Source organism: Taeniopygia guttata, chromosome 3 (assembly GCF_048771995.1).
Source record: "Taeniopygia guttata chromosome 3, bTaeGut7.mat, whole genome shotgun sequence".
NCBI classification, from domain to species: domain Eukaryota; kingdom Metazoa; phylum Chordata; class Aves; order Passeriformes; family Estrildidae; genus Taeniopygia; species Taeniopygia guttata.
The window spans coordinates 85,168,800-85,188,735 of NC_133027.1; the positions used below are offsets into that span (position 1 = coordinate 85,168,800).

At 55.9% G+C, this 19,936-nt stretch overlaps 1 protein-coding gene across 2 annotated transcripts; it reads left to right on the forward strand.

The window, feature by feature from the left end:
- Nucleotides 1–1,929: 1,929 nt before the first annotated feature.
- CAPN11 (calpain 11) lies at nucleotides 1,930–15,350 on the forward strand. Of its 2 annotated transcripts, none has more exons than XM_030268586.4 (22): nucleotides 1,930–2,063; nucleotides 5,405–5,687; nucleotides 6,220–6,289; nucleotides 7,685–7,803; nucleotides 7,939–8,072; nucleotides 8,240–8,408; nucleotides 8,912–8,995; nucleotides 9,080–9,165; nucleotides 9,366–9,440; nucleotides 9,812–9,972; nucleotides 10,052–10,221; nucleotides 10,428–10,439; nucleotides 10,710–10,921; nucleotides 11,039–11,078; nucleotides 11,340–11,405; nucleotides 11,758–11,815; nucleotides 11,901–11,965; nucleotides 12,817–12,885; nucleotides 13,016–13,094; nucleotides 13,556–13,672; nucleotides 13,746–13,804; nucleotides 14,050–15,350. In XM_030268586.4, exons 2-22 carry the CDS (start codon nucleotides 5,442–5,444, stop codon nucleotides 14,074–14,076), a joined length of 2,118 nt encoding a protein of 705 aa, XP_030124446.3. In that variant the 5' UTR covers nucleotides 1,930–2,063; nucleotides 5,405–5,441; the 3' UTR covers nucleotides 14,077–15,350. The 2 variants fall into 2 exon arrangements, with proteins under 2 accessions (XP_030124446.3, XP_030124447.3); XM_030268587.4 differs by lacking the exon at nucleotides 1,930–2,063 and adding an exon at nucleotides 2,961–3,087.
- Nucleotides 15,351–19,936: the final 4,586 nt, after the last annotated feature.

Below are 19,936 nucleotides of genomic sequence, written 5' to 3' on the forward strand. Positions count from 1 at the left end.
CGTTGCTTGGAGGATGGCACAATGGAGAGGCGAGGCTTGGTGTGGGGCTGCCAAGAGACGGGCAAGTGACCCCAGCTCCATCCCTACCTCACTGTGATCAGGCTTCATGTGCCAGCAGTGCAGCACCGGAAGGGGACAAAAGAACCTCCTGTCCACAGCCAAAGAACAAGGGAAGAGGCAATGCCAGAGAACAAAAAACTGAAGGCAAAGAAGAACCGTGCCTCCTGCCAAGTTCTGCAGCTATCACTGCAAAGGAAAGCTTGAGAGAAGGAAACAAGGAAATTGCAGAGAGATTTTGCAGGTTTTGGTGTTTTAGGGAAACCGTTTCTAAGCATAGGGGGAACGACATGGGACAGCCTTTGTAACAGGATTATTGAGGAGCTGTCTGCTGCCCTAGGAGAGGGATCTGTGAAAGCAGCTTTGGAGGCCGCTGAAGGATAATAAGGCAGCTGAACAGGACAACAGTGTCAAAAGGACGGGCACAAATCCAAAGCAGGAACAAGGCCTGGCCCTACAGGCTTCTTGCTGTTTGAAAGCACAGTGCTGCCTGCAGTTCCGTGCAGAGCTGAATAATGTCCCCCTTATGCAGAGACCCCTTTATGCTTCCAGCCTGTGGCAAGTCTGGTTGGGAAAAAGATGAAGCAGCCCTTGCAACAACCCAGAGCAGGGCACTCCAAGGCTGCCTCTGCACTAGGGTGGGAACAAGCAGAACAAGCTGCCTGGAACAGAGTCCCCTGTATAGGGACAGGACCAGACTGGTCCTTTGTGCCTGCAGCAGCAGGACCAAGCTACAGCTGGTTTTAAATGTTTGGGTTGCCCTTCCCTCAGGCAAGGGACATGGCTCCTGGCCCCACGTGCAACCTGCTCCCTGCTTAGGAAGGACTTGCCCCCTGAGGCAAGGTGGGGTGAGGTAGAAAGCAGGTGCCCTGTGAGGCCTGGGCTCACGCAGGTTCAATGCCAGCTGCTGCAGTGAGTCTGTATGGGCACAGCCTCCCCAGCTGCAAACAGGCACCATGGAAGGAGAGGGAGTTCCAGGGCTGGTAACACCCATTAGGTTCATCCTGTTCAGCCCTGGCACCAAAAGAATGCCAATACAGAGCCTCTTTCCTGGGGCAGGGCTGAGCTGAGCTGCTCATGCCAGGCCAGACTGTGTCAGATATGCTGGGCTGAGCCACACCAGCCAAGCTGTGCCAATCCATGCTGAGCCATGCAATGCCAGCCAAAACCATGTTGAGCCAGACAGGGCTCCACTGTATGGTGCCAAGCCCTGTGTGGCCATGCCCCCTGGTACCAGTACCACCCAGCATAGCTGCACCGTGAGTCACGGAGGGCACACAGGGGCAGCCCCGGTGTGGCTGTAGACCACGCCAGGGCAGTGGACCTGCCCGGAGAGAGCGCTGCTGGCACTCAGCAGCGAGGTAGTGGCGGGGGGCGGAGGGGAGTGCCAGCCGGGACACGCAGGGAGGCCGAGGCAGCTGCTGGTGGCGTTGTTGACAGTGACCACCTGAACCATTGATTGAGGTGGTGCGGGCACAGTCCCCGCAGGCATAATGGAAGGGAGAAGGGACATAACAGTCTGGGATATCCGGTGGAACCATCGTACTAAGCCGTAGCTCCAGAAGGTCAATAAATCCTGGGGACAAAGTGCAGTACAGAGCTTCACCCAGCTACGCTGGGGTGCCGGCAATGTGGAGCAGCCACCCTCAAATCCATTCCTAGGGGAATGCTTCCTCTTTCCCCTCCAGCCTCGGTTTCCGTGTGGACCCAACCCTTTCCTCAGAACAATGGTGGAAGCAGCACGCCCATCCCGGCAGTACTCTTCTATCCCTGGGATCTGGCAAAGGGTGACAGCAGACAGAACCTCACCATCCGCCTGGATCAAGAACCCCCTCCCAGTGTCTGTAAGCTGTCACTGCTCCTTTAATTCCCCCTCCCCCTGCCCTCCCAGCTTTGCTCATACATCCTGCCCGCCGAAACTCCACCTTCTGCGGGGCTGTACTGAGCCGGGCTGTGCTGGGCCGGGCCGAGCCGAAGCGGGCAGGGCGGTGGCGGCAGCAGCTTCCGTAAGTCCATCCCCCCGTCCTTACCCTTGTTCGACCCCCAGTTTGGGGTTAAGCACCGGGGGGGAATCCGCCGCCGGGCGGGCAAGGCTTCGGGTCCGTCCGTCTCTCCCTCCCCGGCTGCTTCTTCTGTTTTCTAAGCTTATCTAGGCATGCCTACCCCTCCCATTCCCTTTCTGTCTGCGGGGATTTTTGCACTAGGTAACGCATCCGCAGAGACCCAGAAGCTTCCCAATCGAGGCGAAGTAAACTGAGTATCGCAGCCTCCCGGGATGCGCTGCCGACCCCAAAGCCAAGCCCGTATCCCGTCAAAGGGATGCGGTAAGATAAAGGGGAGCCTGTGGGAAACGAGGATCTTTGTCGTCTGGAGGGCTGGAAAGGGCCTGAGAGCTACTTGAGCACTGTGGGATGCCACGGACGGCTGTGACGCCTTGCTCCGAGCTGAGTATGCGGCAGGATACCGTGCGTCAGGGCTGGTTTTGAGGAAGGGAACTCCCCATTTCCGTTGATTTGCAAGAGCAGCTGGCAAACCAGAGGTCTGCAAAGATTTTTGGCTGGACTTCAACAATGATGCTGCCCAAGGGTTTTGCGGTATGCGCTAAAGTGCACAAGGTGTCAGGGACCCTGCAGGAACCAGTGTGTCTTTTCGCTCCCACCTGGGAGGGATCAGAGGTGCCTCGAGTACTGGAAAGTATCATATTGTAGTTGGGTGTCACCTGTGGTGGAGAACTGCCCTGGGGGCTTGGCTTGTCTCATCACACCCCTTCCTCCTCCGTGGAGGACCTGCAGTGTCCATCAGCATAAGCCTGGGGAGGTGCCAGTAGCTGACCCCATTGCTTTAAAGACCCATGTGGTTCCTCTCCCATTCTGGGGTCTGAAATGCTTTCCTTTGCTCTGCGCTTGCGTGATCTCCCTCTGCCACTGAGCACAGCCCTCCCGAGTATTTTGAGCCAGAGAGCTAAGAATAACTCATACGGTGCCCGTGTCTGCACAGAGCTCCCCGTGTCCGCAGCCATGTCCCGTGCTGGTAGGTCCGTGGGAAAGAGTGCAGGGAACCTGTCAGGGGCTGTGGGTAGGTGGAGTTCCTTGGCCACTGGCAGGTTGTGGCGTAAGCGCTGGGGAGATGGTGAGGTGGGAACTGGAAGCAGTGTGGGCAGCTGTACTTGGGATCCCTCTTCCCTCAGGGCCCCTCTGTTCCGGGAAGTTTCTGGGAGTGGAGCTCTGCAGGCACCAAGTGCCTTGCCACTGGGAGAGACTGCCAGGTTGCTGTGGGGCAGGAGTTGTAGGAGGAGCTCCATAGATGTGGGACCATCATAGAGGAGAGAAGGGCTGGCGCTTCCCTGGAGAAGGGTAGTGGGTTTAGAGCATCCCAGAGTAGGCCGAGTGATAGGGAAGAGTAAATTTTTTCTTCTGAAAAGCTTCTGGCTAGGACAGCCACATGGGTTAGCAGCCAAGTTTATGCCCTATGCATGTGCCAGGAGCTTGCACCCTATTTACTGTTGCCTGCCTTCCCTTTAGCTATCACAGCACTTCAGGACAAGGAAAGACGCCTCTTTGGAGCCAGGCTGTGCCCTGCTCCCCTGGAATAGCGTACTGAGAAGGGAGTAGGCCAGCATTGGCATTCGAGTTTGCTGCTCTGAGTGGGTTGTTGGCTCCTGGCTTATTTACCCAAGGACTACACCACTCTCTCACACAGACAAACCTCTGACGTATTCAGCAACAGCCCAGCCAAGCTGAGATTGCTGGGGAGTGGGGCAGGATGAGCCACAGATGGCAGTGGGCTGGGGGCGGTGGCACCTGCCCCATGGCCCTGCTGCAGGTCACACTGCTTGCATGGAGGCTTGGACTAGACGGTGCCAGAGGCCTCTTCCAGCCTGGGCGGTGCAGTGGGTGTGAGTGCTGGCTGCTGCCATGGTGCCTGGACAGGGCTGAGGGCAGCGGGAGGCTGGGAAGGGAGCTGGGACTTGCCTGCAGCAGCGGGCGTGGTGGGGCAGGGCTGTGGGACCAGGCATGCCTGGCAGCTGTGGCAAGCTGGTTCGAAGCTCCTGGCCGTGAGCTGCTGGGCAAAGCCCCGGGAGGATGACCAGAGCAGGGAGAGGTGCGGGATGCGGGCTCTGCGGTGTCTGTCCTGCCCCGCTCTCCTGGTGCCAGTGTGCCTCGCTGAGCTCCGCAGTCCCTCCCCGGTGTCTCCCAGCAGGCTGCTCCACTAGCGGGTGACGACCCTTGAGTCACCCTCCCTGTGTGTGAGTGTGTGTGTGTGTGTCTGTGTGTGTGAGTGTGTGTGTGTATGTGTGTGTGTGTCTGTGTGTGTCTCTGTGTGTGTGTCTCTGTGTGAGTGTGTGTGTGAGAGTGTGTGTGTCTGTGTGTCTCTGTGTGTCTCTGTGTGTGTGTGTCTGTGTCTGTGTGAGTGTGTGTGTGTGTGAGTGTGTGTGTCGCTGTGTGAGTGTGTGTCTGTGTGTGTGTCTGTGTGTGTGTGAGAGTGTGTGTGTGTCTGTGTGTCTCTGTGTGTGTCTGTGTGTGTGTCTGTCTGTGTCTGTGTGTGTGTCTGTGTGTCTCTGTGTGTGTGTGTGTGTGTCTGTGCGTGTGTGTGTCTGTGTGTGTCTCTGTGTGTCTCTGTGTGTGTGAGTGTGTGTGTCTGTGTGTCTGTGTGTGTGTGTCTCTCTGTGTGTGTCTGTGTGTGCTGTCCCGCCTCTTCCTTCCCTGTCCTTCTCTGGCCCCATAGCCAGAGCTCTCTGCGCCCCGCTGGGCTCCTCCCTACCCGCCCCTATTGACTCAGTGCTCAGGCAGCCGGGCCGGCTTTCGGGGAAGAGGAAAAGGAGTGGGAGAGGCCCCTGGGGGTGGGAGAAGCTGCGGGCGGCCCCTGACGCCCTCCCGGGCCGGGATGAGGGAAGAACCCGGAGAGCTGCGCCGGGAGGAGAGGCTGACGAGGTTAGAAAGCGTCTGAAATTGCTCCGGGCTTAGCCTTTTGGCGTAGCGGGGACAGGACAGGACCCATGGCCTAGGTGCTGGGAGGGGGGCTGCCTCCTCCCAGCCCGCCCTCAATGCTGCTTTGTCCCCTTGGTGTTCCCTAAAGACAGCAGGGCTGCGACGGCCAGGCCGGAGAAGACAGGGCTCAGAACAGGGCTGCTGCTGGGGATGGGGTGTGGGAGGTTCTCCAGGTGCGTGTGCCCACCCTGGGGGTCTCTGGTGCCAGACCAATGCTGCTGGAGAAGGTCCCTGCTGTGGGAGCGGTGGGGAATTAGGGATTCAGCCTCCAAGCCTGGCTCTGTGTGATGGCTGATATCCCCAGGGGAGAGCAGGGTAGCAGACCCTGCCCCAGCGTGGCTGTGCCTGTTCTGTTGCAGGGAGTGGAGCAGAAGGTAGGGGTGCTGGTGCCAAGCTATGATGCCCTTTGGCGGGATGGCTGCTCGTGTGGAGAGAGACCGCTTGAGAGCCGAGGGGCTTGGTGAGCACAACAACGCCATCAAGTACCTCAACCAGGACTATGAGGCCCTCAAGCAGCAGTGCATTGAGAGTGGCACCCTCTTCAGGGATCCCCAATTCCCAGCTGGCCCATCTGCCCTTGGATTCAAGGAGCTGGGGCCACACTCCAGCAAGACACGGGGAGTAGAGTGGAAGCGTCCGTCGGTAAGTGCTGGGCTTGCTTCTTCTCAGGCTGGGCTGGTGTCCCTGCCCTGCACATCTGCACTGATGTGGTGTGCTGAGCTGCAGACTGGCCCTTGCTGGCACCCCTCAGTGCTCCGAGTCCCTGGATTGCTGCAGAGCCACTTTCCCAAGGGCCCAGGGTCGTTCCCAATGAGTGTCTGCTCAGAAAAGCATTGTGTTTAGCAGGCACTGCTTCCTCTGGGCAGCAAACTGTGGGCTTCAAAACAGATGGGTTGTGTTCTCGCTTCAAGGTGTCATGGCATGGATGTGCCACCCTCAGTAGCTGGGGCCTTTGAGAGTGCATATCCCCTAACACCATCAGGGCAAGGGAAATGTTCGCCTTATGGTGATGGCCTTGGGGTTGCAATCAAGCAGCCTTTCCTAGCAGAGGGCAGGGATCTCACAGGGAGCATATACTATTTCTCTCGAGTCAGAGTTGCAGTGGGTGCCAGCCCTGCTGAAGCCCAGGCCCTGCCAAGGTCAAGCACCAGCATCTGATTCTGTCCTTCTGCAGGAATTAGTGGATGACCCTCAGTTCATCGTTGGTGGTGCCACCCGGACGGACATCTGCCAGGGGGCTCTGGGTGAGTGCTGAAGCTTTGTCCCTGGACCTTGGTCCAGGCATAGTGACTGGGGAGGGTTGGGTGGCCCTTTCCATTCAGTGAGGTGGAAACTGCACGTCAGGGGGCATCCTATGCCTCCTAGTAGCTCTAGGATAAAGCTCCACAAAAATGAGTTGATGTGTGCACTGTTTGACCATGCTGAGATCAGTGGAGATTCTGGGTACATCCATGCCTCACACATGCTGACAACAATGCCAGGAGCTGCTCCAAAGAGCTCCCTGCTTTGGTAAATGCTGAGGGATGGCAGCTGCATGACAATAACAAACTGAGGTGGTGGTGACAAAATGCTTGCTAATGAATGTGGTGTGGCAGAAGGGTATTGAGAGGTGTACAAGTGATGATTTGTCTTATCTCCAGGGGTGTCTCCCAAGGCGAGAGCACTGAGGCAAGGAGAGAAGTGTGAATGGGCTGGGTAGGTGTCATGGTTTGACACTCTTTTTCCGTGTCAAACCACGACAGTAGGCTAGCAGAGTTGAACCACAACTGGGATTTTTGGTCATCAGAAATGGATCTTGGAACCACAGACAGTGTTGTCCTGACTGGGAGCAAGTAGGGCACTTGATTGGGAGTACTGTATTCCTTAGCACATTTAGCATGCTGTTTTCAGGGTTGATTACATTTGATATATCCAGTAATTAGGACAAACTTGAGGTGGCAACTGGAGTGCGTAACAGCCCAAAGCACTGTGGTAGTGTTCACTTCATCATTAAAAACTCAGAAATGGCATTTTGTCACAGCCAAACCACAGCCCAATTACAGGTTATCCAGGCTCAAGGCTAAGGTGTGAAAGGCTTCAAAGGCAAAAGAGAAAAAAGAATCAAGTCAAAGAATTTAAAAGCACAGTTCTGGCCTGGAGCAGCACTTGTGGTTAAGATCTCTCGGAAGGAAAAGTGCGGTGGCATTGCTTGCAATTTGAGAAGTTGGGGCAGCGGCATGAAACCGCTTGCTTACTAAAATGGCCTTTTACATGTAAAGTGTAATTCCACTGCAGAACTTGCTGTCTGACATATGGAGGGCAGTCATATGAATGAGTTCCAGGAGGGTCCAAATAAATGGCTGCAGGAGGGGGCTGTTGGTGCTGACTGTGTGTGGTGGTCTGGACACAGGCTCCAGGTGAGGGAGGAACATTCCCAATTGCCTTGAGCTAATACTTCTCTTAGTGGTTGAGCAAGCCTGGATCACTGGATCACTGAGTTCTGCTTGATGGACCTTCTCTGGTTTTTCCATGGACTTTTTGAGCTGGGTAGCCCCAAACATTTGCACGGAGAGCACACCATGGGCTCCTAAACATCTGTCACCTACCCTCTCAGCTAGGGAGGTGATGGGTACTCATACCAGCTTCCTCTCCTTCCCCAGGCGACTGCTGGCTGCTGGCTGCCATTGGCTCCCTCACGCTCAACGAGGAGCTCCTGCACCGCGTGGTGCCCCATGGACAGAGCTTCCAGGAGGACTATGCTGGCATCTTTCACTTCCAGGTGGGCTGGGAGCTTTTGGCCCTCCACAGCTGGTGGGCAGAAGCAAGGGTGGTGGGTCAAGACCATCCCTCTGGGGTAGGGATGAGGAAGCCATGTGATGCTCTGAGCTCACGCTACTTCCTCTTTACCCCCCAGATCTGGCAGTTTGGTGAGTGGGTGGACGTGGTGGTGGATGACCAGCTGCCCACCAAGGATGGGGAACTTCTGTTTGTCCACTCGGCGGAGTGCACCGAGTTCTGGAGTGCTCTGCTGGAGAAGGCCTATGCCAAGTGGGTATCCCTGTGGTGGTCATGTGGTTGGGTGGGCATGTATGGGGTAGGGCACCTCCCTGTGCAGGGTGGAGGGAAGGGAGTCTCCTCTGTCACTGGCCCTGCTTGTGCTGGGTGGCCGGGCAGCTGCAGTGCGCTACCTCCTTGTCTCCTCACGCGCCCCTCAGGCTGAACGGCTGCTACGAGTCACTCTCGGGGGGCAGCACCACCGAGGGCTTCGAGGATTTCACGGGCGGCGTGGCAGAGATGTACGACCTGAAGCGGCCGCCACGCAACATGGGCCACATCATCCGCAAGGCGCTGGAGAGGGGCTCCCTGCTGGGCTGCTCCATCGATGTAAGTGATGTGGCGGGATGAGCCAGCGCTCTGCCACAGCGCTGGCCAAAGTGAGGCCTCACAGCCAAGGCTGTACCAGCAGTCCCCTCACTGTGACACCGGTGGAAGGTTACTTCTTTGCCCTCTTACCGCAGCACTCTTTCCAGAGCAGCCCTGTGGCATAACACGTGGCTCCTTTGGATGGAGCGGGATTGTTCATCTCAAGTGCAGGGGACTACGGGTAACTCCGGCCATGTTTTGCATCAGCAAATTACCTGGAGCAGGGTTTTTAAATTCTGATGTTTGGGAGGTTCCTTAATGGATCTTCGGTGTCCTCTGTTAAAGAAACTGTCTTTAAATTGTCCACAACCAGCAGCCTTTGAGCACAGGGAGTTGATGCCTGCTACTTCTCTTGGCTGGAGCAGTGCAAAGCAAGGAGAATTCTCCACACAGTGGAGGGAAGGGGTAGGGATAAGACTACATGAATTCAGTCCTACTGACTTGAGCATTACACGTCTCCTCAGATCACAAGTGCCTTTGATATGGAAGCAGTGACTTTCAAGAAGCTGGTGAAGGGCCACGCCTATTCAGTCACAGCCTTCAGAGATGTGAGTCACCTAGATTAGACTTTAATAGCAATAGCAGACTGGCCAGTGGCATGGGCTCCACCTCCTGTGTCTGGTGTCTGGCAGGTGAACTACCGGGGTCAGCAGGAACAACTCATCCGCATCAGGAACCCCTGGGGTCAGGTGGAGTGGACTGGAGCCTGGAGTGATGGGTAAGCAGGACAGAAGGGATGGCAGTTTTGCTCTGTCAGGCCAGCAAGCACTGTGCACACTGCAGTCAAACATGGGGCAATGCTGAGGGGAAGCTCACAGTGTGCAGAGCCCTCCGCATCAGAAAGAGAGGAGTCGAGGGCCAGCTCTGAATTGCTCTCAGGAGTCCTTATATCTAATTGTCTCTCTCCTGCTATTCCAGTTCTGCTGAGTGGAACAACATTGACCCTGATGAGAGGGAAGAGCTGCAGCTGAAGATGGAGGATGGAGAGTTCTGGTGAGTGCTGGAACAAGGTGCTGCTCTGTTTCAGCAGCCAGTCTGGGGAGGAGCAGAGGAATTGGGGAGAAATCCTGCAGAGGAACTGGGGAGAAATCCTGCAGTCATTCTTCACCTGAAGTGCATAACCTGCCTTTATGAGCTGGCTTCCCTGCCCTGGAGAGCTTGCCAGCATTTTCTCATCTGATCTAGTTAATAAATTTCCTCCCTTAAAGGAAATTCAGGCCAACTAAATGCAAAATAAACATCTAGGAAGAGTAAATTTACTGTCACTTAATTCTCCTGAAATGTTAGCTTGGTCCAGAGCTACTTGCACTCTCCTCCCTCCCCACAGCAGTGCCCGGGCCTCAGCCCCTACTTGTCTCCCACAGGATGTCTTTCCGTGACTTCATGAGGGAGTTCTCCAGGCTCGAGATCTGCAACCTGACCCCCGATGCCCTCACCAAGGACGAGCTCAGCAGATGGCACACACAGGTGTTCGAGGGCACGTGGCGCCGGGGGAGCACTGCCGGGGGCTGCAGGAATCACCCAGGTATTCGTGGCCTCCACATCTGTGCTCTTGGCAACTTGATGAAACCAGGTGTCTCATCCATACATCATCTTCCTCCCAGCCACATTCTGGATCAACCCCCAGTTTAAGATCAAGCTGCTGGAAGAAGATGATGACCCTGGGGATGATGAGGTGGCCTGCAGCTTCCTGGTGGCTCTGATGCAGAAGCATCGACGGCGCGAGCGGCGGGTGGGAGGTGACATGCACACCATTGGCTTTGCTGTCTACGAGGTAACCCCTGCCCACCCCAAGCCTTCTTCCTTGGGACAGGCTCAGCCCTGCCAGTCCCACTTCAACCCCAGTCCTCAAGAAAATCTTTTCCACCGGCTTTGGCCAGCTGTGGGCTAATGTCCCCCATCCTGTGCTCTCTGCAGCTGTAAGGGATGGGGCAGGTACTGGGATTCTGATTTTTTTCCCCTTTTCCCTTCTATCTGTAGGTTCCTGAGGAGGTACGTCCTGAGCTGTCAGAGCCTACCCTATCTTGGAGGGAAGCGCAAGACTGGGCAAAAATGGGTTGATGCATCCAGTGGCATGGGAGCTCCCACAGCACTGGCTCTGGCTAGGGTGATAGTGGCAGCTGGGCACCTCCATGTGGGAGAGAGACATGGCTCCTGCTGGATGGACAGGGCAGGGCTGTCCTAACTGATGGGCTGGTGCTGGTCCCACCACTCCCTGTGGGTGCTTCCCATTGTGGTCCACAAGCACATTCCTTCCCCCAGGCCCAGGGCATGCAGAATGTGCACTTGAAGAAGGACTTCTTCCTGCGAAACCAGTCCCGGGCACGGTCTGAGACCTTCATCAACCTGCGGGAGGTGAGCAACCAGATCCGGCTGCCCCCCGGCGAGTACATCATTGTGCCCTCCACCTTCGAGCCGCACAAGGAGGCCGACTTCGTCCTGCGCGTTTTCACCGAGAAACAGTCGGACACAGCGTGAGTCCTGCCTGGGAGGGACACCCCGTGTCTGTGAGCAGTGGGATGTTCCCCACTGCAGGCAGCCTGCTGCCTGGGGACCCTGCTCATCACTTTGGTTTCCCCTTTCTGCCCCAGGGAGCTGGATGAGGAGATCTCGGCAGATCTGGCAGATGAGGTAGGAGCTGCCACTTTGGATCAGCTAGCGCTGAAGTTCTGGCACTTGGGAAGGGGAGCTGCAGGCAAGGGGTGGCTGTCTGAGTCTGGGACGTCAGTGTGGCTGTAGAGGGGCTGGCAAGGTTGAGGTGATGGGGATGTGGGAATGAAGAAGAGAAGAACAAAGAAGAGCTTCTTTCCAGTTGGCGTTTATTGAGCCTGGAAGGCAGGGCAGTGCCTGGGTTTGAGCACTAACCTATTCTTTTGGTTTGCATCACCCTAGGAGGAAATAACTGAGGATGACATAGAGGACAGCTTCAAGAACATGTTCCAGCAGCTGGCAGGGGAGGTGAGTATGGCTGCACCAAGCTCTGGAAAGCCCTCTGGGGAGGAGAAGGGACAGAACCAAACCCCTGGCCGTGGGAGTTGAGCCCACCACACGCTCGCTCAGTCCCATCCTGCAAGACAAGCCCATCTGTGCTGTGCCTCAGGCCAGCTGCCTGCAGGGATGGTGTGATGACAGGGGCAGATTTGGCGAAGAGCATCCAGCTGTGACCAAAACTCTTCTGAGTGTACAAGAAATGTAATGGCATCCTCATGTTTTGTGACTAAGGCAGTGATGTTTAGGCAGGAGGGGGACAATGGCCACAAGTGGGGTGGAGAGCAGGCAAGGGGTGATGCTAAGTCTGCTTCTGCTCCAGGACATGGAAATCAGCGTCTTTGAGCTTCGGACTATTCTGAACAGAGTCATCTCTAGACGTAAGCACTAGCGTTCCTACCCCTTGCTCCCTGCAGCCCAGGCTGGGTTTTGGTGCATGTGCTCAACCTCCTCCTTTCTCCTCAGACAAAGATCTGAAAACAGATGGGTTCAGCCTGGACTCCTGCCGCAACATGGTCAACCTGATGGATGTATCCTCTTGGTGCTGTGGGCCAGGGCTGGTTTTCGTGGTGCTTAGCCTACAAGAAACAAGACTTGTCTCTTGGAGCTGGAGCTTGGCTCTCCAGCGGTGATGAAGCTGTTTAACTGGGGGAAGAAAAGAAGTTGTCCTTATGGCTTCAGGGCCACCTGCCCTACACTCTTCGACTTCAGCAGCAGGTTTTTTGGCAAGGGCTATCATTTCCTCTGTTTGCTTGGGCCCTGGCTCTGCCACCAAAAGCCCAGCACAGTCCCACCCCATGCCTTCTACTTTCACCACCAGGAGGAAGTTCCTATGTTTCACTTCCCACAGGCTCCCTAGCCAGATGTGCTGTTGTGCCACCCAGCCTTTGAGGCACTCCTCAAAGGGAACAAGGACTATTTGGTTTCTTTCCTCCAAACCATCCTGTCTAGCTGTTGTGGATGAGTCAAGTGACAGGAGACATGGCCAGTGTCCTGCTTGTACAAGGACATGTAGCTGGGGGGTCAGGCAAGGAGCACCTCTGAGTCCTTCTCCAGCCTGGCCCTACAACATTCCTTTTTGCTGCAGGCTAGCCCAGCTTTGGTCCAAGGACAGCACAGCAATGTGCTTCCTACTGCAGCAGCACAGCTGCTCCCAGGGAGTGGCATGGCTGCTACTTCAAGTGTTACCCTTTCTTTGCTGGGTTGCAGGCTTTTTGCTGATGCTGCATAGGATAGAGGGGAAGGCTGGGAGAAAAATTGGGCAGGCCAGGTGTGTCCAGGCTTTTCTCACCTCCTGTGGCTGGGATCTGGTAGCTTTGCCTTTGTACCCCCCGCCACCCTTTCCTGGCTGCTTTGACCTCCTTGACCCTCTGCTCCCCAGAAAGACGGCAGTGCCCGCCTTGGGCTGGTAGAATTCCAGATCCTATGGAACAAGATCCGGAGCTGGCTGGTGAGGAGGAGAGAGGACAGGGTGCACTGCACAGGGACAGCACCCCTCCTGAGGCAGCAGGGAGTGGGGACAGCCAGACTGGAGGCCAGAGGAGAGCACTCCCTTCATGTCCTCTGTGATGTTTTTGCAGACGATCTTTCGCCAGTATGACCTGGATAAGTCAGGCACCATGAGCTCCTATGAGATGCGCATGGCTCTGGAGTCAGCCGGTAAGTCTGGAGAAGGATGCAACTGGCCTGGAGGCTGGGGAGGGGGCTCCTGCTGTCAGAGTCTTGTTCTGAATAGCAGGAGAAGAGTGTAACCAGCCTACATTGCATGCTTGAAGCCAACTTGTTGTAGTGAGATGTGGCCCCTGTATGCACCAGGCTTTCTGTATCACAGCTGTGCCAAGTGTTGGAGCCTCAGAGTTAGAGATGCATGCAAGATGGTCCCAGCCTCTGCCCTCCTCTGACCTGCAGAATCCCATCTTGGCAAAGCAGAGGCCTGGGGTGGGTCAGTGAGCTAACTAGTCATATGTGGCTGCAGGGAGAGCATCCCCTCTTCGTATTGAGGCTGAACACAGTGCCCTTCCTTGGGTGGGTTGGTGGACTTTGTGTGGGTGCATGGACTTTTCACAACTACACCCTACTCTCCTGCCTCCCTGGGTGGCTGACTGCTGTCTGCCTTGCAGGTTTCAAGCTGAACAACAAGCTGCATCAGGTGGTGGTGGCGCGCTATGCGGACAATGACATGGGCGTGGACTTTGACAACTTTGTCTGCTGCCTTCTGAAGCTGGAGACCATGTTCAGTGAGTGATGGCCCTGCGGCAGGGAGGGCAGGAACAGAGAGATATGTTACTCACTTTGCTTGCGTCCCTGCAGGGTTCTTCCGTAGCATGGACCCTGAAGGTACTGGCACTGCTGTCATGAACCTTTCTGAGGTGAGAGTTCAGTCCAGTGAAATTTGGGGTGGGAAACAAGGGGACATGGCATTAGGGTGAATGAGACACCTGGGGTGGGTGGTTGAAAGTCCTCCAGCTCCTGGGTAGGGAAAGAACCCATAAAAGATCAAGGTGAGTAAATAGGACTGCTGCAGGCCCTGTGTTTCATGGAGGGCTGTTAAAATTTACTCATGAGGACATGCCAAAAATGCACGCTGCTCATCCCTTCTCCCTCTCCTTCCCAGTGGCTGCTGCTGACGATGTGTGGCTAGGAGTTACAACAGATCTGCTGAAGCTGGGACACCCCAATGGGCCAGGCCCACTCCAAGTGCCTCCCCTCGGATCTATGGATACAGGATACTCTTTCCCCCTTGCTCCATCCCACGCTGAGCCACCAGCCCTACCTCCCAGCAAGTCTCACACCATTTTCTCCAGTGGACCAGGGGTTAAGGCAGGCAGGGGATTCCCTTCTCCTCTTCTGGGCTGGGCTTCTTTCCACATCCCCTTGCTCCCTCTCACCCCAGAATAGGAGGAGGGCGAGCAGCATGGGGTACCTGTGAATCCCTGTATGGTGGCAAGCTGGGGGCCAGCTGCAGAGCACGGAGAGGCAGCTGCTGGGGCATGAGGGGGAGGACACTTGTATTGCTTTATCTAGTGCTGACCCATCCCCTCCAGCACACATTGCCTATCTCTGCACCCACACCTGGGAGCATCAGCACATATTGCCTTGCTCAGGCAGCAGGTTCCTGAAGAAGCCACAGTGGCCTTCTGGGAGGAGGAATGGCCACACTCGATAGCATGAAGCCTTGCACCGTACTTATCACCACTAAGCACAACCAAAGCGTGGAGCCTGCTGGCTCTTTTCTGCGTGGCATTCAACACATCCCTTCCACCTCCATGGCCCTGCCTAAGCCCACCACTGGGTCAAGCTCTACAACTCAAGCACTGAATGTTTTGGGGCTCCTCCATCATGTGAACACACGCAACCCTGTAGTGCAGCACTGAAGCTCCTCTTGCCCACGCAGGCACAGCTACGCCATCACTGTCACAGCAGCCTGGCCTCCCCTCCCATCCCTGGGAGCTCCTGGGACATCTGCTGCCCTTGGTCATGGCCCACAGCAGGGCTAAGGGGTACAGCACCCAAGAGGCAATGCCTTCCTCCAGAGAGCAAGGGGTGGTGGTTTATGGGGGTCTGCGGCACAAAGTTGGTTTTTTTCTCCCAATCCCTCATCCTCCCATACTGTAACACTGTCCTCTTATCTTGGGCTCCTTTGCCCAGAGCGGATGAACTCCAGTGCCAACATATTTGCACTTCTCTGTGCTACTCCATTCCCCTCACCTTCTTCTGGGGTAATGGGGTGGCTCCAGCCTGGCAGTGAGTGAGGGCCCGTCCCCTGCCCTGTCGAGGCAGGCAGGCAGTTTGCTTCCCCAGACCCCTGTTGTCACTGGAGGATGCACCTGCAGCAATAACCACTGCTGCCTGCCCAGCAGCTCTGCTTCCTCACCCTGCTCACTGTGCTCTCCAGGAATAAACAGATCTGTTAGACCTGTGGTCTGGGAGGTGTCCTGGGGTCTGCGTCCTCCCTCTGCTCACTGTGGGCTGGTGCAGAGCCAAGCCTCGGTCACGCTGCTTGCCCAGCCTGGGGCACAAGTGGAGCAGCACCATCAGAGCAGGTCTTGCTATGGGGCTGGAGACATCCACATTCCCTAGGACTTTATAAAACTTGCCTCTTCCTTTCTCAATGCTTACACATGGGGCAGCACCACATAGAGAGGGAAAGGAGCACTGCTCTTAAAGAAACGTGTCTTTTGGAGGCTGGGGAGGGGAAAGAGGATAGGATGGAGTTAACTATGGAGCTGGTGGAAGTGGAGAGCAGCCTGGAACTCTGCACCCTGGAAAGGGACCAACAGAGGTTTATTTCTTCCCTGGGTACAGCCTGTGGGAAGTGAGTATTTTCACCTGCTTTCTTTGAGGTCATGCCAATTATAGCTAGAAGTAGAAACTTTCCACAAAAATGAGAGTGAAGTGCTGGATAGTGGAGCTTTTCACAGCGTGGCTCAGAGCCACTTGCTGTCAGCACATCCTGCTAATTGCTCACACTCCAGAAGGACATTGCAGCCTGGATGGCCCAGGGGTGCTCAGCATTTGTAAGAGCAGTGACCTTGTGTACTTCATCCATCCCAGTATCTCAATATCCCTTATATGGGTGCCCTTTGGACCAGCCCAGCTCTCTGGGACCAGCATCCCCACAGTGGGGCAGCACCCAGTTCTGGTGCAAGCCAGCCTGGCTCAGAGCACAGACAGGAGCTGAGGTGTGCCGGCAGGAGGAAACAGCCCCCCAGCTTTCTCACAAGGCTGCCCTCTCCTACAGAGGCTCCCCAAGGCTGAATGGAGGTGGGCAGGCTACTTGTGCTTGTCACTTGACTGCCTGTGAGCTGAGCTGCCTCCCTGTGGGGTGGGAGTACCTTAGGGCTTGCCAGCCCAGGCTTCATGCTCCTCCATGCAATCCCAAATCCCCTGCAAAACAAGGCTGAGGTGGGACAGAACAGGGGTGCAGTCAGGTAGAGCTGTCCCAGCTGCAGGGCCTCGTCATGCACACAGAGGCCCAATTATAGGGGATGGTGACACCCTGGCTTTGGGATGACAGGTGCCCCTGGCGTAGCCTTACCAGGAGCCCCCTCCCTCCCTCCCTCTGGGTGCCAGCTGGCAGATCCCTTCCCTCGCTGGCCCCAGCAGCTGGCAGATCAGTATCAGCAGGGAGTCGGCAGCTGGGGGCTTCCCCAGCTACCAGCTAATGCCACTAAAAGTAGCCTGGCTCCTCCCCCTCATTGCAAAGGCGGCAAGGAAGATGCCCAGCAGACACCTTAAATCCTGAGGTGAGGGGAATAGCAAGGGGGCCAGCTGTGACCAAACCTGCTCTTAGCTTTGGCTCAGTCCTGGACAGACACTAGCCAGCACTTGTGCCTTTCCCACACCTATCCCGTAGATCTGTGCTGGGTGGGCCAGCAGCGACCATGGACACACAGCACCACTGCTCTTGCTCCCCAACATCCCAGCATTTCCTGCACCTCATTTGGCCCTGTCTCCCGCAGCCCAGAGCTGCCTGCCCTCCCTGGGGGTTCCCCTTCTTCCACCAGCTGCTCGTGTCCATTCCCCAGGCACAGGAGCCGGCCAGGACCGCAGCCCATCCCCAGCTGGCCCACCAGCTGCCCCAGCAGCTGGGCTCTGGCATCTCTCCCTTGGCTATGCTTCAGTCTGCCCCATTCCCGTGGGCACAAGGGGCCTTTGTGTGAGCAGAGACGGGGTGTGGGGGCCCAGCCCAGCATTGCAAGCTTGGGCTGGGGACAGCCACAGCTGAGAGATCGTGGGTGGGCAGCAGCTGACTCTGGCATGGCCCCACAGCTCCCAGCCAGGCACGGCAGTCTCCCCACTACTGCAAGGGATATCAGGCAGGAAAGCCCTCTCCTCATCCTCCTTGTCCCTCCAGCACCAGCGGCATCCTGCAGTCACTGCTGGCTGAGGAAGCAGCACCAACACCAGTACTGAGCCTCAGCAACTGTGCCAAGGGATGCTAAGGTCTCAGCCACCCCACAAAGGGAGCAGGAGGCTTGGGACTTGGGGCAGGGGCCAGGAGTGCCAGCCAGCAGCTGCCGGATTCAGCCTCTTTCAACAGCTGCTGTCTCAGTGCCAGCAGCAGGGAATGAGCATGGGCTGGGGCTTTCCAAGGCCTGGCCACAGTGCATTAAACAACCTATTTATAGCACTTGCGTCCCTCATCAGTAGGAACGACCTGTGCTCCTCCTGCATGGGGCTAGGTGCTTGAGTGCCACCATTGTCCCCATCACCAGCACCCTCTGGGATCCCTGCCAGAAAGGTGAGGCTTCCTAAAACAAAATATTCTTGGCCTTCCTGACTCTCATCTTCCTCCCCTGCCACTTTTGAGAGTTCCCAGTGCTGCCCAGAGCAAAACTTGCAGCAAATCTCATACAGATGGCAAAGATGCCTTTCTTCCCATGATCCCTGCTGAATCCTTTGGAGGTTTTATCATGAAACAGCCTATGCCCATGGTTGCTCTGCCCCCTGCCTCTGAGATGGCATGAGGGTCTTGCCCTCCCACAGAGCAGAGATGCTGTTGTGGGAACAGGCTGAGTGCTGGCAGGTCACTCCTCGGGTGCCAGTGCCAGATTTGCCTGCTGCGTGACGAGGCACAGGACTGTTTAGAAGACATTCCCTCCACAGAAGGGCAGCAGCAAGCAAGGGGAGTTGTTCTAGGAGGTAGCACAGCCATCTCCTGCCCAGATACTGGCATGTCACACACCCATGACCCTACAGCTGTGCCTCCTCTGAGGTGGCCTCCCAATGGGTGCATCCTCTTGCAGAGGAGATGGAGGTGCTGGCTGGCTCCAGCCCCAGTGGATCTCAATCCTCCCCATCAGTCAATAGGCGGTGCAATAAAGCAATAAAGCGGATGCCTGAAAGGAAGTGATCTTGACACATACCCAGCAAAACATAAGCCAATCATCTGGTGAGGAATTTTGAGTCCCTTGGTGGAGAGGGATGAAACACAGACAAGTAAAAAATGTTGAGAGACAAAGTAGTGATTGCAGGACCAGAAAGCCCTCCATGGATCACAGAAGTTACAGCAAAGCTCTGCGTGCCTTGGCCTAGGAAACACATGGGCAGGACTCTGCTCCCTAAATCTCTCATTTCGAAGTAGATACTGATGCGATTTTGTTTTCTTTCAAGGTTGCATTCTCTCTTGGGCATTACTCGACAGAGGAGCAAGTTTACATCCTTTCATCTCCCTGGGCTGTACTTTTGCCCACTTGGAGGCTAAAGACCCATACCTTCCAGATGGGGAAAGTAACTTGGCAAGATCTCTGAATGTTTGGCAAGAGACAAAAATCTGCCTTTCTATGAGTCCCAAGAGCTTGGCAATTAAGCCCTGCCCCACTTTCTTCCCAGTGCTGGGATGTTGCAAGCATCTGGCTCTCAAAGCAGGGTGAGAGCCTTTTGTGCTCCCCCCCCAGGAAGGAGCAGGTTTCTGCAGAGGCCACACTACAGCCCCTTTGTCACTACACACACGTGAAAGCATGACACGAGCCGCTGCTACTGCAAAGGTGAAAAAGAGGAAGTTTATTTTCTGACTCCAGCACTTATACTTTTCCAAAGGTGACAGTGGATTGGAGGGTGAATGTGCCACCTCTCCAATGACATTGGACAAACTACTAGTACATCAAATTTTTCTGCCTCTATGGAGGAATGCAAAACAATAGATTGTTTACAGAAAGCTGTGTGAGAAAGTTCTCTACAAGAATGTAAACTCAGTAGGCTTCAGAAAATCTTAAGAATCAGGGCAACACCCCTTTGTTCCATCCGCTCCCTTGTGTATCTCGGCAACATTACACTCAGATACAACCTAACACTCAAGAGGCAATGCTGCCAGGGATGTGCTGCAGCATCTCTGCACCTGGTCAGCACCTCCCTTCCCCGTGGGACTGGAGGACAGGATTCCTCCGGTAAGGATGGCAGGTAGATCAGTTCCCCCAGCCCAGGCAAGGCTTTTCCTAGGAAAAGGCTCCCTGGGAAATAAGATGTCCACTGTCCTCCATTACTGTCATGACTAACACTGACCTAGGATGCTGCATTTTCATCCCAGTGGTCCCCAGCCGCCTCAGAGATAGGATGCTGCAAGTGCCCTCTGCACAAGGAGAGGATATTCCCAGTGGAGCTGTACTGCTGGGGAAATTAAGGTACTAAGTAAGGCTTATCCAGGATCGGCTGCAGCACAGTGAACCCAGAAGTCTCAAGAGCAGGCCAAGCACTGCACCTGCTGCCTCCCTGATCGAAGGGGAGATGCTCTCTCCTGGGGAAACGCAAACCCTGACATAGCTGCAGCAAAGCTTTGGCTCCCACTTCCTTCCTCTGAGCTCTTCCCACTCCCAGTGCAGAGCTGGCGGCAGCGCGCAGCAGAGCCCTGCGCCTGCGCCACGGTCTCTGACCACGGCAGACCCAGAGCCCGGGAGCCCCCAGGAGGCCAGTCCCAAGGGGCTGACGTCAGCCCCAGTCCTTGAAGCTCTAGGACCATCGGGGAGCTGTTTCTCTGTTTCTGCTTTCAGCACATGGTGTCC